A 25,464-nucleotide genomic window follows, 5' to 3' on the forward strand; every position below is an offset into this window, starting at 1 on the left:
ATACTGGTCTGTACTGGTCTATACTGGTTTATACTGGTTTCCCTCAGGCCGCAGCGGCGCTGGCACCATGAGCCCTGCGCTGCCCGCGCCCGCCGGCAGGATGCTGCTCGCCCTGTACTGCTGTTACTGATTTATACTGGTCTATACTGGTCTGTACTGGTTTATACTGGTCTATACTGGTTTATACTGGTTTCCCTCAGGCCGCAGCGGCGCTGGCACCATGAGCCCCGCGCTGCCCGCGCCCGCCGGCAGGATGCTGCTCGCCCTGTACTGGTGTTACTGGTGTCACTGGTGGTTAGTTACTGTAGTTACTGGTCTGTACTGGTTTATACTGGTCTATACTGGTTTATACTGGTTTCCCTCAGGCCGCAGCGGCGCTGGCACCATGAGCCCCGCGCTGCCCGCGCCCGCCGGCAGGATGCTGCTCGCCCTGTACTGGTGTTATTGGTGTTACTGGTGATCAGTTACTGTAGTTACTGGTCTGTACTGGTCTGTACTGGTTTATACTGGTTTCCCACAGGCCGCAGCGGCGCTGGCACCATGAGCCCCGCACTGCCCGCGCCCGCCGGCAGGATGCTGCTCGCCCTGTACTGGTGTTACTGGTGTCACTGGTGATCAGTTACTGGTCTGTACTGGTTTATACTGGTTTATACTGGTCTGTACTGGTTTATACTGGTCTGTACTGGTTTCCCGCAGGCTGCAACGGCGCTGGCACCATGAGCCCCGTGCTGCCTGCACCCGCCGGCAGGATGCTGCTCGCCCTGTACTGGTGTTACTGGTGTCACTGGTTGTTACTGGGGACTAGTTGTTGGTGGTTGCTTACTGTTGGTTACTGGTGGTTTCTGGTTGTTACTGGTTTGTACTGGTCTCCCCTCAGGGCGCAGCAGCACTGGCACCATGAGCCCCCCTTGTACTGGTGGTTACTGGTGGTTACTGGTGTATTACTGGTGGTTACCTGTGGTTTCCAGTGGTTACAGGTGTTACAGGTGGTTACCAGTTTGTACTGGTCTGTGCTGGTTTATACTGGTCTGTACTGGTCTATACTGGTCTGTACTGGTCTATACTGGTCTGTACTGGTCTATACTGGTCTATACTGGTTTATACTGGTTCTCCACAGGCCGCAGCGGCGCTGGCACCATGAGCCCCGCGCTGCCCACGCCCACCGGCAGGATGCTGCTCGCCCTGTACTGGTGTTACTGGTGTTACTGGTGATCAGTTACTGGTCTATACTGGTTTATACTGGTCTGTACTGGTCTATACTGGTTTATACTGGTTTGTACTGGTTTCCCTCAGGCCGCAGCGGCGCTGGCACCATGAGCCCCGCGCTGCCCGCGCCCGCCGGCAGGATGCTGCTCGCCCTGTACTGGTGTTACTGGTGTCACTGGTGATCAGTTACTGGTCTATACTGGTTTATACTGGTTTATACTGGTTTCCCGCAGGCCGCAGCGGCGCTGGCACCATGAGCCCCGCGCTGCCCGCGCCCGCCGGCAGGATGCTGCTCGCCCTGGCCCTGGCCTGCGCCAGCCCCTTCCTGGAGCCGCCGGCGGCGCCGCGCCGCACCCTGAACGTGGCCGTGATCCTGAGCGGCGCCTCCTACGGCCCCGCCGGGCCCCGCCTGGCGCCCGGAACCTTCCAGAACTTCTCCCTGGACGTGAACCCCGTGGGGGTGGTGCTGAACGACACCAACCCGCGCAGCCTGATCGTGCGGCTGTGCGACGTGCTGTCGTCGCTGCGCATCCACGGCGTGGTGTTCGAGGACGACACGCGCTCCGAGGCCGTGGCGCAGATCCTCGACTTCATCTCGGCGCAGACCTCGGTGCCCATCATCGGCGTCAACGGCGGCTCCGCCATCGTGCTCACGCCCAAGGTGACGGCGCCGGGCGCGGGTGGGGACAAAGAGGTGGCCCTGAGTGGGGATGGAGGTGACAGAGTGCTCAGGGCGGGGGTAGCTGAGCTTGGTCGTGGTTAGGGTCATGGGGATGTCCCCAGATGTGTCCAGAGCCACCCAGCTGTGCCCAAACTGACCTCAACCGTGTCTGGTGTCACCTGGGTGTCCCCAGATGTGTCCAGAGCCAGCCAGCTGTGCCCAAACTGACCCAGCTGTGTCTGGTGTCACCTGAATGTCACCAGATGTGTCCAGAGCCAGCCAGCTGTGCCCAAACTGATCCCAGCTGTGTCTGGTGTCACCTGTATGTCCCCAAGCCAGCCCAAACTGTGTCTGGTGTCACTGAATGTCACCAACCCAGCCCAAACCGTGTCTGGTGTCACCCAGCTGTGCCCAAACTGACCTCAACCATGTCTGGTGTCACCTGGATGTCCCCAGGTGTGTCCAGAGCCAGCCAGCTGTGCCCAAACTGACCCAGCTGTGTCTGGTGTCACCTGGATGTCCCCAAACCGTGTCTGGTGACACCTGGATGTGCCCAATGCAGCCCCAACTGTGTCTGGTGTCACCTGAATGTCCCCAGGTGTGTCCAGAGCCAGCCAGCTGTGCCCAAACTGACCCAACTGTGTCTGGTGTCACCTGGATGTCCCCAACCTAAACCATGTCTGGTGTCACCCAGCTGTGCCCAACCCAGTCCAGACCGTGTCTGGTGTCACCTGAATGTCCCCAACCCAACCCAAACTGTGTCTGGTGTCACTTGGATGTGCCCAATGCAGCCAACCCAAACCATGTCTGGTGTCACCTGGATGTCCCCAGATGTGTCCACAGCCAGCCAGCTGTGCCCAAACTGATCCCAGCTGTGTCTGGTGTCACCTGGATGTCCCCAAACCGTGTCTGGTGTCACCTGGATGTCACCAAATCAGCCCAAACTGACCCAACCATATCTGGTGTCACCTGAATGTCCCCAAATCATGTCTGGTGTCGCCTGAATGTCCCCAACCCAGCTGTCCCCAACCATGCCTAGAGCCACCTGAATGTCCCCAACCCAACTGTCCCCAGCCCAACCCCAGCCATGTCTGGTGTCACCTGAATGTCCCCAACCCAACTGTCCCCAATCTCAACCATGTCTGGAGCCACCTGAATGTCCCCAAGCAAACTGTCCCCAACCCAACTGTCCCCAACCATGCCTAGAGCCACCTGAATGTCCCCAACCCAACTGTCCCCAGCCCAAGTGTCCCCAACCCAAACTGTGTCTGGAGTCACCTGAATGTCCTCAACCCAAGTGTCCCCAACCATGTCTAGAGCCACCTGAATGTCCCCAACCCAACTGTCCCCAAACCCAACCATGTTTAGAGCCACCTGAATGTCCCCAACCCAACTGACCCCAACCATGTCTAGACCCACCCAACTGTCCCCAAGCCCCACCCCTGTTCCCCTCTTGACCCCACCCCCATCCAGCGTCTCCCAGCTGTCCCCACCGTGACTGTCCCCACCCTGTGTCCCCCCCTGTCCCCTCCCCGTGTCCCCCCCCACAGGAGAAGGGCTCCACCTTCCTCCAGCTGGGCTCCTCCACGGAGCAGCAGCTCCAGGTGATCTTCGAGGTGCTGGAGGAGTACGACTGGACGTCCTTCGCCGTGGTCACCACGCTGCTGCCGGGCTACGAGGACTTCGTGGACTACGTGGAGGTGCTGACCGACAGCAGCTTCATCGGCTGGGAGCACCGCGGCGTGGTCACCCTGAACCTGACCGACGACCCCGAGGGCGCGCGCACGCGCCGGCAGCTGCGCGAGGTGTCGGCGCAGATCCGGCTGCTCTACTGCTCGCGCGACGAGGCCGAGGCCGTGTTCCGCGCCGCGCGCGACGCCGGCCTGGCCGGGCCGGGCTACGTCTGGTTCGTGGTGGGCACCAACCTGGGGGGCAGCGAGCAGCTGCCCGAGCACGCGCCCGCCGGGCTGTTCGCCGTGCTGTCGGCCGGCTGGCGCGACGACCTGCAGCACCGCGTGCGCAACGGCGTGGCCATCGTGGCCAAGGGCGCCGAGGCGCTGCTGCGCGACTACGGCTTCATCCCCGAGTTCAACAACGACTGCCGCGCGCCCAACGTCAGCCAGATCAACGACAACCTGCACAGGTGGGGAGGGGAGGGGTTGGGGACATTCGGGTGACACCAGACATGGCTGGGATTGGGTTGGGGACGTTAGGGTGGGTCTAGACATGGTTGGGGACAGTTGGGTTTGGGGACAGTTGGACTGGGGACTCTTGAGTTTGGGGACAGTTGAGTTGGGGACTCTTGAGTTTGGGGACTCTTGGGTTTGGGGACAGTTGAGTTGGGGACTCTTGAGTTTGGGGACTCTTGAGTTTGGGGACAGTTGGGTTGGGGACTCTTGAGTTTGGGGATAGTTGGGTTGGGGACTCTTGAGTTTGGGGACAGTTGGGTTGGGGACTCTTGAGTTTGGGGACAGTTGGGTTGGGGACTCTTGGGTTTGGGGACAGTTGGGTTGGGGACACTTGAGTTTGGGGACAGTTGGGTTGGGGACTCTTGAGTTTGGGGACGGTTGGGTTGGGGACTCTTGAGTTTGGGGACAGTTGGGTTGGGAACTCTTGGATTTGGGGACAGTTGAGTTGGGGACTCTTGGGTTTGGGGACAGTTGGGTTGGGGACTCTTGGGTTTGGGGACAGTTGAGTTGGGGACTCTTGGGTTTGGGGACAGTTGGGTTGGGGACTCTTGGGTTTGGGGACAGTTGGGTTGGGGACTCTTGGGTTTGGGGACAGTTGGATTGGGGACTCCTGGGTTTGGGGATGGTTGGTTTGGGGACAGTTGGGTTGGGGACATTCAGGTGGCTCTAGACATGGTTGAGTTGGGGACAGTTGGGTTGGGGACAGTTGGGTTGGGGACATTCAGGTGGCTCTAGACATGGTTGAGTTGGGGACAGTTGGGTTGGGGACAGTTGGGTTGGGGACATGCAGGCAGCTCTAGACATGGTTGGAAACAGTTGGGTTGGGGACAGTTTGCTTGGGGACATTCAGGTGACTCTAGGTATGGTTGGGGACAGTTGGGTTGGGGACAGTTGGGTTGGGGACATTCAGGTGACACCAGACACGGTTTGGGTTGGGGACAACTGAGTGACACCAGACATGGTTTGGGTTGGGGACAACTGAGTGACACCAGACACAGTTGGGGTTGGGTTGGGGACAGCTGGGTGACACCAGACACTGTTCAGCTTTGGTTGGGTTGGATTGGGTGGCTCTGGACACGTTTGGGGACATTTGGGGACATTTGGGTGACTCTGGACACTGGTGGGGTTAGAGCCAGTTGCACTGAGCACAGCTGGGTGGGTCTGGATGTGCTTGGGGACACTCAGGTGACAGGGGCCACACCCAGGTGACAATGGCCACACCCAGGTGACAGTGGCACTTGTCCCAGGTACTTCATGAACATCTCGTGGGGACAGAAGGATTTCTCCTTCAACGAGGACGGGTACCTGGTGAACCCCTCGCTGGTCGTGCTGTCCCTCAGCAAGGAGCGCACCTGGGAGGTGGTGAGTGACACCAGGGGACAGCAGTGTCACCAGGGGGACAGGGGGGTCACACATGGAGACAGCAGTGTCACCAGGGGGACAGGAGTGACACCAGGGGGGACAGGAGTGTCACCGGGGGGACAGGGGGGTCACCAGGGGGACAGCAGTGCCACCAGGGGGACAGGGATGTCACCAGGGGGGACAGGGGGGTCACCAGGGGGGACAGGAGTGCCACCAGGGAAACAGGGGGGACACCAGGGGGACAGGGGTGTCACCTGGGAGACAGGAGTGTCACCAGGGGGACAGGGGTGTCACCGGGGGGGGGGACAGGAGTGACACCAGGGGGGACAGGAGTGTCACCAGGGGGGACAGGGGGGTCACCAGGGGGACAGGAGTGTCACCAGGGGGGACAGGGGTGTCACCAGGGGATAGGGGGGGTCACCAGGGGATAGGGGAGGTCACCAGGGGGACAGGAGTGCCACCAGGGGGACAGGGGGGACACCAGGGGGACAGGGGTGTCACCTGGGAGACAGGAGTGTCACCAGGGGGACAGGGGTGTCACCGGGGGGGGGGACAGGAGTGTCACCAGGGGGACAGGAGTGACACCAGGGGGACAGGGGTGTCACCCAAGGGGACAGGAGTGCCACCAGGGGGACAGGACTGTCACCAGTGGGACAGCAGTGCCACCAGGGGACAGGAGTGTCACCAAGGGGACAGGGTTGTCACCAGGGGACAGCAGTGTCACCAGGGGCACAGGGATGTCACCACGGGGACAGGGGGGTCACCAGGGGGACAGAGATGTCACCAGGGGGACAGCAGTGTCACCAAGGGGGGCAGAAGTGTCACCAAGGGGGGCAGGGGGGTCACCAGGGGGACAGGAATGTCACCAAGGGGACAGGGGTGCCACCAGGGGGACAGCGGTGCCACCAGGGGGACAGGTGGTCTCACCTGTCACAGTCACACCTGTCACAGTGACACCCTCATGGTCACACCTGTCATGGTGACACCTCCATGGTCACACTTGTCAGGGTCACACCTGTCATGGTCACACCTGTCACAGTGACACCACCACGGTCACACCTGTCACGGTCACACCTGTCACAGTGACACCTCCATGGTCACACCTCCATGGTCACACCTGTGACAGTGACACCACCATGGTCACACCTGTCACAGTCACACCTGTGACAGTGACACCTCCATGGTCACACCTGTCATGGTCACACCTGTGACAGTCACACCTCCATGGTCACACCTGTCACAGTGACACCTCCATGGTCACACCTGTCATGGTCACACCTGTCACGGTGACACCTCCATGGTCACACCTGTCATGGTCACACCTGCCATGGTCACACCTGTCACAGTGACACCTCCCTGGTCACACCTGTCATGGTGACACCTGTCACAGTGACACCTCCATGGTCACACCTGTCACACCTGTCACAGTGACACCACCATGGTCACACCTGTCACAGTGACACCACCATGGTCACACCTCCATGTCTCACCTGTCTCCAGGTGGGCAGCTGGGAGCAGCAGGTGCTGCGCCTCAAGTACCCGGTGTGGTCACACCTGTCACAGTGACACCTCCATGGTCACACCTGTCACAGTGACACCACCATGGTGACACCTGTCACACCTGTCACAGTGACACCCCCATGGTCACACCTGTGAATGTCACACCTGTCCCCAATGTCCCCAGGTGGGCAGCTGGGAGCAGCAGGTGCTGAGGCTCAAGTACCCGGTGTGGTCACACCTGTGAATGTCACACCTGTGAATGTCACACCTGTCCCCAATGTCCCCAGGTGGGCAGCTGGGAGCAGCAGGTGCTGCGCCTCAAGTACCCGGTGTGGTCACACCTGTGAATGTCACACCTGTCATGGACACACCTGTGACACCTGTCATGGTCACACCTGTTACAGTGACATCTCCATGGTCACAGTGACACCTCCATGGTCACACCTCCATGGTCACACCTGTGACAGTGACACCTCCATGGTCACACCTCCATGGTCACACCTGTGACAGTGACACCTCCATGGTCACACCTGTCATGGTCACACCTGTGACAGTGACACCACCATGGTCACACCTGTCACAGTCACACCTGTCACAGTGACACCTCCCTGGTCACACCTGTCACAGTGACACCTCCATGGTCACACCCCCATGGTCACACCTGTCACAGTGACACCTCCATGGTCACACCTGTCACGGTCACACCTGTCAAGGTCACACCTGTCACAGTCACACCTGTCACAGTGACACCACCATGGTGACACCTGTCACACCTGTGAGTGTCACACCTGTGAATGTCACACCTGTCCCCAATGTCCCCAGGTGGGCAGCTGGGAGCAGCAGGTGCTGCGCCTCAAGTACCCGGTGTGGTCACACCTGTCACAGTGACACCTCCATGGTCACACCTGTCACAGTCACACCTGTCACGGTGACACTACCATGGTCACACCTGTGATGGTCACACCTGTCCCCAGGTGGGCAGCTGGGAGCAGCAGGTGCTGAGGCTCAAGTACCCGGTGTGGTCACACCTGTGAATGTCACACCTGTGAATGTCACACCTGTCCCCAATGTCCCCAGGTGGGCAGCTGGGAGCAGCAGGTGCTGCGCCTCAAGTACCCGGTGTGGTCACACCTGTGAATGTCACACCTGTCATGGACACACCTGTGACACCTGTCATGGTCACACCTGTTACAGTGACATCTCCATGGTCACAGTGACACCTCCATGGTCACACCTCCATGGTCACACCTGTGACAGTGACACCTCCATGGTCACACCTCCATGGTCACACCTGTGACAGTGACACCTCCATGGTCACACCTGTCATGGTCACACCTGTGACAGTGACACCACCATGGTCACACCTGTCACAGTCACACCTGTCACAGTGACACCTCCCTGGTCACACCTGTCACAGTGACACCTCCATGGTCACACCCCCATGGTCACACCTGTCACAGTGACACCTCCATGGTCACACCTGTCACGGTCACACCTGTCAAGGTCACACCTGTCACAGTCACACCTGTCACAGTGACACCACCATGGTGACACCTGTCACACCTGTGAGTGTCACACCTGTGAATGTCACACCTGTCCCCAATGTCCCCAGGTGGGCAGCTGGGAGCAGCAGGTGCTGCGCCTCAAGTACCCGGTGTGGTCACACCTGTCACAGTGACACCTCCATGGTCACACCTGTCACAGTCACACCTGTCACGGTGACACCACCATGGTCACACCTGTCACAGTGACACCTCCATGGTCACAGTGACACCTCCCTGGTCACACCTGTCCCCAATGTCCCCAGGTGGGCAGCTGGGAGCAGCAGGTGCTGAGGCTCAAGTACCCGGTGTGGTCACACCTGTGAATGTCACAGCTGTCCCCAATGTCCCCAGGTGGGCAGCTGGGAGCAGCAGGTGCTCAGGCTCAAGTACCCGGTGTGGTCACACCTGTCACGGTGACACCACCATGGTCACACCTGTCACAGTCACACCTGTCACAGTGACACCACCATGGTCACACCTGTGAATGTCACACCTGTCCCCAATGTCCCCAGGTGGGCAGCTGGGAGCAGCAGGTGCTGAGGCTCAAGTACCCGGTGTGGTCACACCTGTCACAGTGACACCTGTCACAGTGACACCTTCATGGTCACACCTGTCACAGTGACACCTCCATGGTCACAGCTGTCCCCAATGTCCCCAGGTGGGCAGCTGGGAGCAGCAGGTGCTGAGGCTCAAGTACCCGGTGTGGTCGCGCTACGGGCGCTTCCTGCAGCCGGTGGAGGACGGGCGGCACCTGACGGTGGCCACGCTGGAGGAGCGGCCGTTCGTCATCGTGGAGAACATCGACCCCAGCACCGGCACCTGCATCCGAGACTCCGTGCCCTGCCGGCGCCAGCTCAACCGCACCGCCAGGTGGGGACACCTGGGACACCTGCCAGGGGTGGGGACAGGGCAAGGACATGGCAGGGACACAGCTGGGACAGGGCAGGGACACACCTGGGACACACCTGGGAGGGGTGGGGACACACCTGGGAGGGGTGGGGACAGAGCTGGGACAGGGCAGGGACACACCTGGGACAGGGCAGGGACACAGCTGGGACACACCTGGGAGGGGTGGGGACACACCTGGGAGGGGTGGGGACACACCTGCATCCGCGACTCCGTGCCCTGCCGGCGCCAGCTCAACCGCACCGCCGGGTGGGGACACCTGCCAGGGGTGGGGACAGGGCAGGGACACACCTGGGACACACCTGGGACACACCTGGGAGGGGTGGGGACAGAGCTGGGACAGCAGGGACACACCTGCATCCGCGACTCCGTGCCCTGCCGGCGGCAGCTCAACCGTACTGCCAGGTGGGGACACCTGCCAGGGGTGGGGACAGGGCAGGGACACACCTGGGACATGGCAGGGACACACCTGCATCCGCGACTCCGTGCCCTGCGTGGGGACACCTGCCAGGGGTGGGGACACAGCTGGGACACACCTGGGAGGGGTGGGGACACACCTGGGAGGGGTGGGGACACACCTGCATCCACGACTCCGTGCCCTGCCGGCGGCAGCTCAACCGCACCGCCAGGTGGGGACACCTGCCAGGAGTGGGGACACACCTGGGACACAGCTGGGACACACCTGGGAGGGGTGGGGACAGAGCTGGGACAGCAGGGACACACCTGCATCCGCGACTTCCGTGCCCTGCCGGCGCCAGCTCAACCGCACCGCCAGGTGGGGACAGCAGGGACATCTGGGACAGGGCAGGGACACACCTGGGGACACACCTGGGAGGGATGGGGACACACCTGCATCCGCGACTCCGTGCCCTGCCGGCGCCAGCTCAACCGCACCGCCAGGTGGGGACACCTGCCAGGAGTGGGGACACACCTGGGACACAGCTGGGACACACCTGGGAGGGGTGGGGACAGAGCTGGGACAGGGCAGGGACACACCTGGGACAGCAGGGACACACCTGGGAGGGGTGGGGACAGGGCAGGGACACACCTGGGACAGGGCAGGGACGCACCTGGGACACAACTGGGACACACCTGGGACAGAGCAGGGACAGCAGGGACACACCTGGGACACCTGGGACAGAGCAGGGACACACCTGGGACAGCAGGGACACACCTGGGAGGGGTGGGGACACAGCAGGGACACACCTGGGACACACCTGGGAGGGGTGGGGACACAGCTGTGTTCTGGAGGTGTCATTGTTACCCCTGGGTTTGTCCCCACCACCCTGGGGGTGTCCCCAAAACCCTGAGGGTGTCCCCACCACCCTGGGGGTGTCCCCATCACTCTGGGAGTGTCCCCAAGGCCCTGGAGGTGTCCCCAAAACCCTGGGGGTGTCCCCAAAACCCTGGAGGTGTCCCCAAGGCCCTGAGGATGTCCCTAAAGTCCTGGAGGTGTCCCCACCCATTTTTGGGGTGTCCCCTCCACTTTTTGGGTGTCCCCAAAACCCTGGATGTGTCCCCAGCACTTTTGGGGTGTCTCCCCCACTTTTGGGGTGTCCCCACCACCCTGGGGGTGTCTCCATCACTCTGGGGGTGTCCCCAAAACCCTAAGGGTGTCCCCAGCACTTTGGGGGTGTCCCCAAAACCCTGGGGTTGTCCCTAAAACCCTGGGTTTGTCCCCCCCACTTTTGGGGTGTCCCCAAAACCCCTTTGGGGTGTCCCCCCCACTTTTGGGGTGTCCCATCACTCTGGGGGTGTCGCCAAGGCCCTGGATGTGTCCCCATCACTTTGAGGGTGTCCCCAAGCCCTGAGTTTGTCCCCCCCCACTTTTGGGGTGTCCCCAAAACACTTTTGGGGTGTCCCCACCACCCTGGGTTTGTCCCCAAAACCCTGGATGTGTCCCCACCACTTTTAGGGTGTCCCCAGCACTTTTGAGCTGTCCCCACCACCCTGGGGGTGTCCCCACCACTTTTGGGGTGTCCCCAAGGCCCTGGGGGTGTCCCCAAAACCCCTTTGGGGTGTCCCCCCCCATTTTGGGGTGTCCCATCACCCTGGGTTTGTCCCCAAGACCTTGAGGGTGTCCCCAGCACTTTTAGGGTGTCCCCACTTATTTTGGGGTGTCGCCAAAACCCCTTTGGCATGTCACACCACTTTTGGGGTGTCCCATCACCCTGGGTTTGTTCCTGTTGCCCTGGGGTTGTCCCAAATTTGGGGGTGTCCCCACAACCCCTTTGGGGTGTCCCCAAAACCCTGAGGGTGTCCCCAAGGCCCTGAGTTTGTCCCCAAGACCCTGAGGGTGTCCCCAAAACCTTGCATGTGTCCCCCCCACCTTTGGGGTGTCCCCAAAATCCCGGGGGTGTCCCCACCACTTTTGGGGTGTCCCCAAGGCCCTGGGGGTGTCCCCAGCACTTTGGGGGTGTCCCCAAAACCCTGAGGATGTCCCTAAAACCCTGGGTTTGTCCCCTCCCCACTTTTGGGGTGTCCTATCACTCTGGGGGTGTCCCCAAGCCCCTGGATGTGTCCCCACCATTTTTGGGGTGTCCCCAAGGCCCTGGAGGTGTCACCACCACTTTTGGGGTGTCCCCAAAACCTCTTTTGGGGTGTCCCCACCACTCTGGAGGTGTCCCCAAAACCCTGGATGTGTCCCCACCACTCTGGGGGTGTCTCCAAGGCCCTGCAGGTGTCCCCAAAATCCCGGGGGTGTCCCCAAGACCCTGAGGGTGTCCCGAGCACTTTTAGGGTGTCCCACCACTCTGGAGGTGTCCCTAAAACCCTGGGAGTGTCACCACCACTTTTGGGGTGTCCCCAAAACCGCTTTTGGGGTGTCCCCAGCACTCTGGGGGTGTCCCCACCACTCTGGAGGTGTCCCCAAAACCCTGGAGGTGTCCCCAAAACCCCTTTGGGGTATCCCCCCCATTTTGAGGTGTCCCATCACCCTGGGTTTGTCCCCAAGGCCCTGGGGGTGTCCCCATCACTCTGGGGATGTCCCCAGCACCCTGGGTTTGTCCCCCCATTTTGGGGTGTCCCCAAAACCCCTTTGGTGTGTCCCCCCCATTTTGTGGTGTCCCACTTTTGGGGTGCCCCCGCAGCCCGGCCCCGTTCGAGAAGAAATGCTGCAAGGGTTTCTGCATCGACATCCTGAAGCGCCTGGCGCGGGCGCTCGGCTTCACCTACGACCTGTACCTGGTGACCAACGGCAAGCACGGCAAGAAGATCGACGGCGTCTGGAACGGCATGGTGGGCGAGGTGGGACCCCAAAAATAACCCCTGGAACCCAAAATAACCCCAAAGCTGCCGTGGAGACCCCATCAAGGGGTCTGGAACGGCATGGTGGGCGAGGTGGGACCCCAAAATAACCCCAAACCTGCCATGGAGACCCCATCAAGGGGTCTGGAACGGCATGGTGGGCGAGGTGGGACCCCAAAAACAGCCCTGGAACCAAAAATAACCCCAAACCTGCCATGGAACCCCATCAAGGGGGCTGGAACGGCATGGTGGGCGAGGTGGGACCCCAAAATAACCCTGAAACCCAAAATAACCCCAAAGCTGCCCTGGAGACCCCATCAAGGGGGCTGGAACGGCATGGTGGGCGAGGTGGGACCCCAAAAATATCACCCTGGAACCCAAAAATAACCCCAAAGCTGCCATGGAGACCCCATGGATCCATCAAGGGGGCTGGAACGGCATGGTGGGCGAGGTGGGACCCCAAAATAACCCTGGAACCCAAAAATAACCCCAAAGCTGCCATGGAGACCCCATCAAAGGGTCTGGAACGGCATGGTGGGTGAGGTGGGACCCCAAAAATAACCCCAAACCTGCCCTGGAGACCCCATCAAGGGGTCTGGAACGGCATGGTGGGCGAGGTGGGACCCCAAAAACAGCCCTGGACCCCCAAAATAACCCCAAATCTGCCATGGAGACCCCATCAAGGGGGCTGGAACGGCATGGTGGGCGAGGTGGGACCCCAAAAATAACCCCTGGACACCCCAAAACCAACCCTGGACCCCCCAAAACCAACCCTGGATCCTCGAAAACCAACCCTGGAGCTCAAAAATAAGCCCCTGGAACCTGAAAATATCACCCTGGAACTCAAAAATAACCCCAAAGCTGCCATGGAGACCCCATCAAGGGGTCTGGAACGGCATGGTGGGCGAGGTGGGACCCCAAAAACAGCCCTGGAACCAAAAATAACCCCAAACCTGCCATGGAACCCCATCAAGGGGGCTGGAACGGCATGGTGGGCGAGGTGGGACCCCAAAAATATCACCCTGGAACCCAAAAATAACCCCAAAGCTGCCATGGAGACCCCATGGATCTATCAAGGGGTCTGGAATGGCATGGTGGGCGAGGTGGGACCCCAAAAATAACCTTGGACCCCAAAAATATCACCCTGGACCCCCAAAAACCAGCCCTGGAGCCCAAAAACATCACCCTGGACCCTGAAATGCACCCCTGGACCCCCAAAAACCACCCTTGGACCCCCAAAAACCAGCCCTGGAGCCCAAAAACATCACCCTGGAGCTCAAAAATAACCTCCTGGAACCCGAAAATATCACCCTGGAACCCAAAAATAACCCCAAACCTGCCATGGAACCCCCATCAAGGGGTCTGGAACGGCATGGTGGGTGAGGTGGGACCCCAAAAATAACCCCTGGACCCCAAAAATATCATCCTGGAGCCCAAAAAACATCACCTTGGACCCCAAAAATACATCCCTGTACCCCGAAATGCATCCCTGGACCCCAAAAACCAGCCCTGTATCCCAAAAAACATCACCCTGGACCCCAAAAATAACCCCCTGGACCCCAAAATACATCACCCTGGACCCCAAAACATCACCCTGGACCCCAAAACATCACCCTGGACCCCAAAAACCAGCACCCTGGACCCCCAAAATATACTCCTGGAGCCCAAAAATATCACCCTGGACCCCAAAAAATACCCCCAGTACCCCAAAAAATACCCCCAGTACCCCAAAAAACACCCCCAGTACCCCAAAAACAAACCCCTCTAACCCCAAAAATAACTCCCTGTACCCCAAAAAACACCCCCCAGTATCCCAAAAACCACCCTCTGTACCCCAAAAATGCCCCAAACCCACCATGGAGACCCCATGGCATTGGGGTGAGACCCCTGTGGGTCAGGAAAATGGGGTCAGGGAGGGCATGGGGTGACCCCAAAAATGTTTTATGGCCACGCCCTGACCACACCCACTGACCACGCCCACTGACCACACCCACTGACCCCTCCCCAGGTGTTTTACCGGCGCGCGGACATGGCCATCGGCTCGCTGACCATCAACGAGGAGCGCTCTGAGATCATCGACTTCTCGGTGCCCTTCGTGGAGACGGGGATCAGCGTCATGGTGTCCAGGAGCAACGGCACCGTGTCACCCTCGGCCTTCCTGGGTACCCAAAAACCCCAAAAACCCCAAATCCTGACCCCAAATCCTGACTGGGGCACCCCAAAAACCCCAAATCCCAGCCCCAAATCCCGACCGGGATCAGCGTCATGGTGTCCAGGAGCAACGGCACCGTGTCACCCTCGGCCTTCCTGGGTACCCAAAAACCCCAAAAACCCCAAATCCTGACCCCAAAAACCCCAAATCCCAAATCCTGACCCCAAATCCTGAATGGGACACCCCAAAAACCCCAAATCCTGATTGGGACACCCCAAATCCCAACCCAAATCCCAACCCAAACCTGACTGAGATCCACCAAAATCCCAAATCCCAGCCCCAAATCCCGACCGGGATCAGCGTCATGGTGTCCAGGAGCAACGGCACCGTGTCACCCTCGGCCTTCCTGGGTACCCAAAAACCCCAAAAACCCCAAATCCTGACCCCAAAAACCCCAAATCCCAAATCCTGACCCACCTGGGATCCCCTAAACCCCAAATCCCGACCGGGATCAGCGTCATGGTGTCCAGGAGCAACGGCACCGTGTCACCTTCTGCCTTCCTGGGTACCCAAAAAACCCCAAATCCTGACCCCAAAAACCCCAAATCCTGACCCTAAATCCTGACTGGGGCACCCCAAAAACCCCAAATCCCAGCCCCAAATCCTGACCCCAAAAACCCAAATCCCAACCCAAATCCCAGCCCCAAATCCTGACCGGGATCAGCGTCATGGTGTCCAGGAGCAACGGCACCGTGTCACCCTCGGCCTTCCTGGGTACCCAAAAAACCCCAAATCCTGACCCCAAAAACCCCAAATTCTGACCCCAAAAACCCCAAATCCTGACTGGGACACCCCACAAACCCCAAATCCTGACCCCAAAAACCCCAAATCCTGACTGGGACACCCCACAAACCCCAAATCCTGACCCCAGAAACCCCAAATCCTGGGTACCCAAAAACCCCAAAAACCCCAAATCCTGACTGGGATCCACCAAAACCCCAAATCCTGACCCCAAAAACCCCAAATCCTGACCCCAAATCCTGACTGGGACACCCCAAAAACCCCAAATCCTGACCCCAAAAACCCCAAATCCTGACCCCAAAACCACCAAAAACCCCAAATCCAAACCTCAAATCCTGACTGGGACACCCCAAAAACCCCAAAACTCCAAATCCTGACCCCAAAAACCCCAAAAATCCCAAATCCTGACCCCAAATCCTGACTGGGAATTCCCCAAAAACCCCAAAACCCCAAATCCCTACTGGGACCCTCCCAACCCTCCTTGTGTCCCAAATGTCCCCAATGTCCCCTCAGTGTCCCCAATGTCCCCATGTCCCTCAGTGTCCACAATGTCCCCATGTCCCCAGTGTTCCCAATGTCCCCTCAGTGTCCCCAATGTCCCCTCAGTGTCCCCAATGTCCCCTCAGAGCCCTACAGCCCGGCCGTGTGGGTGATGATGTTTGTCCCCAATGTCCCCTCAGTGTCCCCAATGTCCCCTCAGAGCCCTACAGCCCGGCCGTGTGGGTGATGATGTTTGTCCCCAATGTCCCCTCAGTGTCCCCAATGTCCCCATGTCCCCTCAGAGCCCTACAGCCCGGCCGTGTGGGTGATGATGTTTGTCCCCAATGTCCCCTCAGTGTCCCCAATGTCCCCAATGTCCCCATGTCCCCTCAGAGCCCTACAGCCCGGCCGTGTGGGTGATGATGTTTGTCCCCAGTGTCCCCTCAGTGTCCCCAATGTCCCCTCAGAGCCCTACAGCCCGGCCGTGTGGGTGATGATGTTTGTCCCCAATGTCCCCTCAGTGTCCCCAATGTCCCCATGTCCCCTCAGTGTCCCCATGTCCCCTCAGAGCCCTACAGCCCGGCCGTGTGGGTGATGATGTTTGTCCCCAGTGTCCCCTCAGTGTCCCCAATGTCCCCCATGTCCCCTCAGAGCCCTACAGCCCGGCCGTGTGGGTGATGATGTTTGTCCCCAATGTCCCCTCAGTGTCCCCAATGTCCCCATGTCCCCTCAGAGCCCTACAGCCCGGCCGTGTGGGTGATGATGTTTGTCCCCAATGTCCCCAGTGTCCCCTCAGTGTCCCCAATGTCCCCATGTCCCCTCAGAGCCCTACAGCCCGGCCGTGTGGGTGATGATGTTTGTCCCCAATGTCCCCTCAGTGTCCCCAATGTCCCCTCAGAGCCCTACAGCCCGGCCGTGTGGGTGATGATGTTTGTCATGTGTCTCACCGTGGTGGCCGTCACCGTTTTCATCTTCGAGTATTTCAGCCCCGTGGGCTACAACCGCAGCCTGGCCAGCGGCCAACGTGAGTGACCACTGTCCCCTGTGTCCCCTCAGTGTCCCCTGTGTCCCCTGTGTCCCCTCGGTGTCACCAGGTGTCCCCTCAGTATCCCCAGTGTCCCCTCAGTGTCCCCTCAGTGTCCCCTCAGTGTCTCCTTGTACCCCAGGTGACCCCTTGTGACCCCAGTGACCCATGCGTGTCCCCAGGTGACCCCTGTCCCCTGTGTCCCCAATGTCCCCTCAGTGTCCCCTGTGTCCCCTCAGTGTCCCCTTGTGACCCTCAGTGTCCCCTTTATTCTCCCCAGTGACCCCTCAGTGTCCCCTCGGTGTCTCCTTGTGACCCCCGATGACCCCTTGGTGTCCCCTTGTGTCCCTTGTGACTCCAGTGACCCCTCAGTGTCCCCTTGTGACCCCAGGTGTCCTCAGTGACCCCTCAGTGTCCCCTCGGTGTCCCCTCAGTGTCTCCTTGTGACCCCAGTGACCCCTCGGTGTCCCCAGTGACCCCTCGGTGTCCCCTTGTGACTCCAGTGACCCCTCCGTGTTCCCTTGTTACCCCAGGTGACCCCTCAGTGTCCCCTCAGTGTCCCCAGTGACCCCTCAGTGTCCCCTGTGTCCCCTCAGTGTCCCCTCAGTGTCCCCAGTGACCCCTCAGTGTCCCCCCAGTGACCCCTCAGTATCCCCAGTGTCCCCTTGTGACCCCAGTGACCCCTCAGTGTCCCCTCGGTGTCCCCAGGTGACCCCTGTCCCCAGTGTCCCCTCAGTGTCCCCTGTGTCCCCTCAGTGTCCCCAGTGACCCCTCAGTGTCCCCTTGTGACCCCAGTGTCCCCAGTGTCCCCCCAGTGTCCCCCAGCACTGGGCGCCCCGCACTGACCAGTGACAAATCCATCAGCTGCTCTGGGCATTGGTGTCACCTGGGTGACCCTGTGGTGTCCCCTGTCCCTGGGTGACCTCTCAGTGTCCCCTGACCCCGGGTGACCCCAGCTGACCTCAGCTGTCCCCTCCCTGTCCCTGTCCCCAGTGGCTCCATCATTAAATCCATCTGGCTGCTCTGGGCCCTGGTGTCACCTGGGTGACCCCGTGGTGTCCCCTGTCCCTGGGTGACCCTGGGTGACCCCAGATGACCCTCTCAGTGTCCCCTGTCCCTGGGTGGCCCCAGCTGTCCCCTCCCTGTCCCCAGGGGCGGGTGGCTCCACGTTCACCATCGGTAAATCCATCTGGCTGCTCTGGGCCCTGGTGTCACCTGGGTGTCCCCTGTTCCCAGGTGACCCCGGGTGACCCTGGGTGACCCGAGATGACCCCAGGTGACCCCAGATGACCCTGTCCCCATCCCCAGGCGCCAGGGGCTCCATCATTAAATCCATGTGGCAGCTCTGGGCCCTGGTGTCACCTGGGTGTCCCCTGTGCCTGGGTGACCCTGTCAGTGTCCCCTGTCCCTGCGTGACCCCAGATGACCCCAGGTGACCCCAGCTGTCCCCTCCCTGTCCCCAGGGGCCGGTGGCTCCATCATTAAATCCATCAGCTGCTCTGGGCGCTGGTGTCACCTGAGTGACCCCATGGTGTCCCCTGTCCCTGAGTGACCCTGGGTGACCCCAGCTGACCCTGGGTGACCCCTCCCTGTCCCCTGTCCCTTGTGGCTCCCCATTGACCATCAGTAAATCCATGTGGCTGCTCTGGGCCCTGGTGTCACCTGGGTGTCCCCTGACCCTCCGTGACCCTAGGTGACCCCAGATGACCCCGGGTGACCCCGTCCCTGTCCCCAGGGGCGGGTGGCTCCACGTTCACCATCGGTAAATCCATCTGGCTGCTCTGGGCGCTGGTGTCACCTGGGTGTCCCCTGTCCCTGGGTGACCCTCTCAGTGTCCCCTGTCCCCGGGTGACCCCAGCTGACCCCGTGTGACCCTGTCCCTGTCCCCAGGGGCGGGTGGCTCCACGTTCACCATCGGTAAATCCATCTGGCTACTCTGGGCCCTGGTGTCACCTGGGTGACCCTCTCAGTGTCCCCTGTCCCTGTGTGACCCCAGCTGTCCCCTCCCTGTCCCCAGGCGCGGGTGGCTCCACGTTCACCATCGGTAAATCCATCTGGCTGCTCTGGGCGCTGGTGTTCAATAACTCTGTGCCTGTGGAGAACCCCAAGGGCACCACGTCCAAGATCATGGTGCTGGTCTGGGCCTTCTTCGCCGTCATCTTCCTGGCCAGCTACACGGCCAACCTGGCGGCCTTCATGATCCAGGAGGAGTACGTGGACACCGTGTCCGGCCTGAGTGACCGCAAGGTGACACCGCGGGGACACCGCGGGGGTGGGGACAGTGAGGGGACATTGGGGACAGTGACGGGATTGGGGACATTGGGGGGGATTGGGGGGTTGGGGACAGTGAGGGGACATTGGGGGGCACTTGGGGACATTGGGGGAATTGGAGACACTGGGGGGTTGGGCACATTGGGGACATTGGGGACACTGGGGGATTGGGGACAGTGAGGGGACACTGGGGATTGGGGACAGTGAGGGGACATTGGGGACATTGGGGGGGATTGGGGGATTGGGGACAGTGAGGGGACATTTGGGGACATTGGGGACATTGTGGGGAGTGGAGACACTGGGGGTATTGGGGACACTGGGGACATTGGGGGGCATTGGGGCACATTGAGGGGGATTGGGGACACTGGGGGGGTTGGGGACACTGGGGACAGTGAGGACATTGGGGGAATTGGGGACAGTGAGAAGACACTGGGGACATTGGGGGATTGGGGACATTGGGGGATTGGGGACATTGGGGGGATTGGGGACAGTGAGGGGACAGTGAGGAGACATTGAGGGCAGTGAGGGGACATTGGGGGCAGTGAGGGGACATTGGGGGATTGGGGGGATTGGGGACATTGGGAGGATTTGGGACACTGGGGACATTTGGGACATTGGGTGCTTCAATCTGCTGGATTTTTGGGGATGCTGACCCCAATTTTTGGTGTGCAGACCCCATTTTTGGGTTGTTTATGGGATTTTTTGGGGTGCTGACCCCGATTTTTTGGGTTGTTTTGGGATTTTTTGGGGATGCTGACTCCATTTTTGAGTTGTTTTTGGGATGTTTATGGGGTACTGACCCAAATTTTGGGGTGCTGACCCCGATTTTTGGGTCGTTTTTGGGATTTTTGGGGGTGCTGACCCCGATTTTTGGGTTGTTTTTGGGATTTTTGGGGGTGCTGACCCCGATTTTGGGGTGCTGACCCCGATTTTTTGGGGTGCTGACCCCATTTTTGGGTTGTTTTTGGGATTTTTGGGGGTGCTGACCCCAATTTTTGGGTTGTTTTTGGGATTTTTGGGGATGCTGATCCCATTTTTGGGTCGGTTTTGGGATTTTTGGGGGTGCTGACCCCGATTTCTGGGTTGTTTTTAGAATTTTTTGGGGTGCTCACCCCGATTTTTGAGGTGCTGACCCTGTTTTTTGGGGTGCTGACCCCATTTTTGGGTTGTTTTTGGGATTTTTGTGGGTGCTGACCCCGATTTTTGGGTTGATTTTTTGGTGTGCTGACCCCGATTTTGGGTTGTTTTTGGGATTTTTGGGGGTGCTGACCCCAATTTTTGAGTTGTTTTTGGGATTTTTTGGGGTGCTGACCCCAAATTTTGGGTTGTTTTGGGGATTTTTGGGATGCTGACCCCAATTTTTTGGTGTGCTGACCCCATTTTTGGTTTTTGTGTCTCAGTTCCAGCGGCCCCAGGAGCAGTACCCCCCGCTGAAGTTCGGCACGGTGCCCAACGGCAGCACGGAGAAGAACATCCGCAGCAATTACCCGGCCATGCACAGCTACATGGTGCGCTACAACCAGCGCGGCGTCGAGGACGCGCTGCAGCACCTCAAAACAGGGTAAGGACGGGGGGAATAACGGGGGGAAATGGGGGGATAATGGGGTAAAAAATGGGGTATGGGGGAAATAATGGGGTAAAAATGGGGTATGGGGGAAATAATGGGGTATGGGGGAAAATAATGGGGTAAAAAATGGGGTACAGGGGGGAAATGATGGGGTACAGGAAGAAAAAAATGGGGTAAAAAATGGGGTACAGGCAGAAATAATGGGGTACAGGGGGAAATAATGGGGTACAGGGGGAAATAATGGGGTAAAAATGGGGTATGGGGGAAATAATGGGGTACAGTGAGAAAAAAATGGGGTACAGTGAGAAAAACGGGGGAAGAAATGGGGTACAGGGGGGAAATAAGGGGTTATGAGAGGGAATCATGGGGTAAAAAATGGGATACGGTGGAAAAAACGGGGTAAAAATGGGGTAAAAAATGGGGTATGGGAGAAATAATGGGGTACAGGGAAAAAAAAACGGGGTAAAAATGGGGGTATGGGGGGGAAATAATGGGGTACAGGGGGGGAAAAAAATGGGGTGAAAATGGGGTACAGGGAAAAAAACGGGGTACAGTGAGAAAAACGGGGGAAAAAATAGGGTATGGGGGAAAAATGGGGGAAAAAAATGGGGTACAGTGAGAAAAAAACGGGGTACAGTGAAAAAAATGGGGTACAGTGAAAAAAATGAGGTAAAAAAATGGTGTACAGTGAAAAAATGGGGTAAAAAATGGGGTACGGGGGGAAATAATGGGGTAAAAAATGGGATATGGGGGAAATAATGGGGTACAGGGGGGGAATAATGGGGTACAGGGGGAAAAAATGGGGGGAAAATGGGGTAAAAATGGGGTGTGGGGGGAAATAATGGGGTGTAGGGGGGAATAATGGGGTACAGGGGGGAAATAATGGGGTACAGGGGGGAAATAATGGGGTACAGGGAAAAAATGGGGGGAAAATGGGGTACAGGGGGGAAATAATTGGGTACAGGGAGAAAAAAATGGAGTAAAAAGTAAGTTATGAGGGAAATAATGGGGTAAAAAATGGGGTATGGGCGAAATAATGGGGTAAAAAATGGGGCATGGGGAAATAATGGGGTATAAAGGGGAAATAATGGGGTAAAAAATGGGGTATGGGGGAAATAATGGGGTACAGGGGGGAAAAATGGGGTAAAAATGGGGTATGGGGGAAATAATGGGGTACAGGGGGAAAATAATGGGGTACAGTGAAAAAAATGGGGGAAAATGGGGTACAGGTGGAAAAAATGGGGTAAAAATGGGGTAAAAAACGGGGTATGGGGGAAATAATTTGGTACAGGGGGGAAACTGGGTTATGAGGAGGAATAATGGGGTAAAAAATGGGGTAAAGAGGGGAAATAATGGGGTACATGGGGGAAAAAAATGGAGTAAAAATGGGATGTAGAGGAAATAATGGGGTACAGTGGAAAAAACGGGGTTAAAAATGGGGTATGGGGGGAATAATGGGGTAAAAAATGGGGTATGGGGGAAATAATGGGGTACAGAGAAAAAAACGGGGTAAAAAATGGGATACGGGGGGAAAATGGGGGAGAAAATGGGGAACAGGTTGAGAAAATGGCGGTTCGGGGCTGTGGGCGGGGTTTAGTACAGGTGTGGGCGTGGTTTATGTGTTGTGGGCAGAGTTCCTGTTCTGTGGGCGTGGTTTATGATGTGTGGGCGGGGTTTAGTGCCCAGGTGAGGCTGTGGGCGGAGTTTATGTTTTGTGGGCGGGGTTTCTGTGCTGTGGGCGGGGTTTAATGCACAGGTGAGGCTGTGGGCGGGGTTTAGTGCCCAGGTGAGGCTGTGGGCGGGGTTTAAGGCACAGGTGAGGCTCTGGGCGGGGTTTAATGCACAGGTGATGCTGTGGGTGGGGTTTAATGCACAGGTGAGGCTGTGGGCGGAGTTTCTGTGCTGTGGGCGGGGTTTAATGCACAGGTGAGGCTGTGGGCGGGGTTTAATGCACAGGTGAGGTTGTGGATGGGGTTTAATGCACAGGTGAGGCTGTGGGCGGAGTTTCTGTGCTGTGGGCGGGGTTTAATGCACAGGTGAGGTTGTGGATGGGGTTTAATGCACAGGTGAGGCTGTGGGCGGAGTTTCTGTGCTGTGGGCGGGGTTTAATGCATAGGTGATGCTGTGGGCGTGGTTTAATGCACAGGTGAGGCTGTGGGTGGGGTTTAGTGCCCAAGTGAGGCTGTGGGCGGGGTTTAATGCCAAGGTGAGGCTGTGGGCGTGGTTTATGTGCTGTGAGTGTGGTTTATTTTCTATGGGCGGGGTTTAATGCACAGGTGAGGCTGTGGGTGGGGTTTATAGTCTGTGGGCGTGGTTTATTCTCTGTGGGCGGGGTTTATGTGCTGTGGGTAGGGTTTATAGTCTGTGGGTGTGGTTTATTCTCTATGGGTGGGGTTTCTGAGCTCTGGGCGGGGTTTAATGCACAGGTGAGGCTGTGGATGTGGTTTATATTCTGTGGGTGTGGTTTATTTTCTATGGGCGGGATTTCTGTGCTGTGGGCGGGGTTTAATGCCCATAGGCGTGGCTTAGTGCAGGCGGGCGTGGCTTATCACCCCGTGGGCGTGGCCTATCCCCTGTGGGCGTGGCTCAGGCCGCTGTGGGCGTGTCCCCAGCAAACTGGACGCCTTCATCTACGACGCGGCCGTGCTGAACTACATGGCCCGCAAGGAGGAGGGCTGCAAGCTCGTCACCATCGGCTCGGGCAAGGTGTTCGCCTCCACGGGCTATGGCATCGCCCTGCAGCGGGGATCGCGCTGGAAACGGCCCGTGGACCTGGCCCTGCTCCAGCTCCTGGGGGATGGTGGGTTCAGAGGGGTCCTCGAGGGGTTTTGGGGGTCCTGGGGGGGTTTTGGGGGGGTCTTTGGTGGGTTTGGAGGCTCTCAGGAGGTCCTGGAGGGGTTCTGGGGGGGGGTTTTGGGAGGTTTAGGGTGTCCTGAGGTGACTCCCAGGACCCCCAGACCCCCCAAGATGACCCCCAGACCCCCTGAAATGACCTCCAGACCCCCCGAGCTGATCCTCTGACCCCCTGAAATGACCCCCAGACCCATGAACTGACGTCCAAACCCCCAAGATGACCCTCTAACCCCCAGAACTGACCCCCAGACCCCTTGAGATGACCCCCAGACCCATGAGCTGACCCTCAGACCCCCTGAAATGACCCCCAACACCCCTGAGCTGACCCCCAGACCCCCCAAGATGACCCCCAGGACCCCCAAATCTCCAAGATTACCCCAAGATAACCCTCTAACCTCCAGAACTGACCCCCAGACCGCCTGAAATGACCCCCAGACCCATGACCTGACCCCAGACCCTTGAAATAACCTCCAAATGCCCTGAAATGACCCCTAAACCCCCTGAAATGACCCCCAGACCCCCTGAGCTGACCCCCAGACCCATGAGCTGACCCCCAGACCCCCCAGATGACCCCCAGACCCCCTTTAATGACCTCCAAACCCCCAAGATGACCCCTAAACCCCCTGAAATGACCTCCAGCCCCCCTGAGCTGACCCCCAGACCCCCTGAAATGATCCCCAGAACCCCAAGATGACCCTCTAACCCCCAGAACTGACCCCCAGACCCCTGAAATGACCTCTAACCCCCAGAACTGACCCCCAGACCCCCTGAAATTACCTCCAAATGCCCTGAAATGACCCCTAAACCCCCTGAAATGACCCCCAGACCCCTGAAATGACCCCCAGACCTCCCGAGCTGACCCCTAGACCCTCCAAACCCCCCTGAGCTGACCCCAGACCCCCCCAGCTGACCCCCAGACCCCCAGAACTGACCCCCAGACCCCTTGAAATGACCTCCAAACCCCCAAGATGACCCCCAGACCCCCTGAGCTGACCCCCAGACCCTCCAAACCCCCCTGAAATGATCCTCAGACCCCCCGAGATGACCCCCAGACCCCCCGAGATGACCCCCAGACCCATGAGCTGACCCCCAAACCCCCTGAAATGACCCCCAGACCCCCTTTAATGACCTCCAAACCCCCAAGGTGACCCCCAGACCTCCTGAAATGACACCCAGACCCCTTGAGCTGACCCCCAGACCCCTTGAGCTGACCCCCAGACCCCCCAGATGACCCCCAGACCCCCTTTAATGACCCCCAGACCCCCTTTAATGACCTCCAAACCCCCCAAGATGACCCTCTGACGCCCAGAACTGACCCCCAGACCCCTGAAATGACCCCCAGGACCCCTGAAATGACCCCCAGACCCCTGAGCTGACCCCCAGACCCCTGACCCCTCTTTCCCCCCCTCCCCAGACGAGATCGAGATGCTGGAGCGCCTGTGGCTCTCGGGGATCTGTCACCAGGAGAAGCTGGAGGTGATGTCCAGCAAACTGGACATCGACAACATGGCCGGGGTGTTCTACATGCTGCTGGTGGCCATGGGGCTGAGCCTGCTCGTGTTCGCCTGGGAGCACCTGGTGCACTGGAAACTGCGGCACCTGGGCACAGCGGGGCGGCTGCGCTGCCTGCTGGCCATCAGCAGGGTAGGGGACATTGGGGACATCTAGGGACACTGTGGGGGACTGGGGACATTGGGGACAC

At 59.1% G+C, this 25,464-nt stretch overlaps 1 protein-coding gene across 2 annotated transcripts; it reads left to right on the forward strand.

Moving 5' to 3' along the window:
* Nucleotides 1-1,444: 1,444 nt before the first annotated feature.
* On the forward strand, nt 1,445-25,464 carry LOC117009750 (glutamate receptor ionotropic, NMDA 2D-like). 2 transcript variants are annotated; one of them, XM_033084075.1, is made up of 12 exons: nt 1,445-1,867; nt 3,418-4,010; nt 5,304-5,418; nt 9,121-9,332; nt 12,458-12,614; nt 14,623-14,733; nt 15,289-15,331; nt 16,946-17,071; nt 19,089-19,318; nt 20,743-20,903; nt 23,522-23,709; nt 25,177-25,464. In XM_033084075.1, exons 1-12 carry the CDS (start codon nt 1,460-1,462, stop codon nt 25,428-25,430), a joined length of 2,598 nt encoding a protein of 865 aa, XP_032939966.1. In that variant the 5' UTR covers nt 1,445-1,459; the 3' UTR covers nt 25,431-25,464. The 2 variants fall into 2 exon arrangements, with proteins under 2 accessions (XP_032939966.1, XP_032939964.1); XM_033084073.1 differs by lacking the exon at nt 15,289-15,331 and having other exon boundaries at nt 14,623-14,776.

Source organism: Catharus ustulatus, chromosome 35, assembly GCF_009819885.2.
Source record: "Catharus ustulatus isolate bCatUst1 chromosome 35, bCatUst1.pri.v2, whole genome shotgun sequence".
NCBI lineage: Eukaryota > Metazoa > Chordata > Aves > Passeriformes > Turdidae > Catharus > Catharus ustulatus.

Bases quoted from the DNA above. Each gene is read 5' to 3' on its own strand.
- LOC117009750 (XM_033084073.1), top strand. From the start codon at position 1,460: ATGAGCCCCGCGCTGCCCGCGCCCGCCGGCAGGATGCTGCTCGCCCTG. The intron at 5,419-9,120 runs GTGAGTGACACC...CAATGTCCCCAG, and splicing joins AGGAGCGCACCTGGGAGGTG to GTGGGCAGCTGGGAGCAGCA. The intron at 12,615-14,622 runs GTGGGACCCCAA...ACCCCTCCCCAG, and splicing joins GGAACGGCATGGTGGGCGAG to GTGTTTTACCGGCGCGCGGA.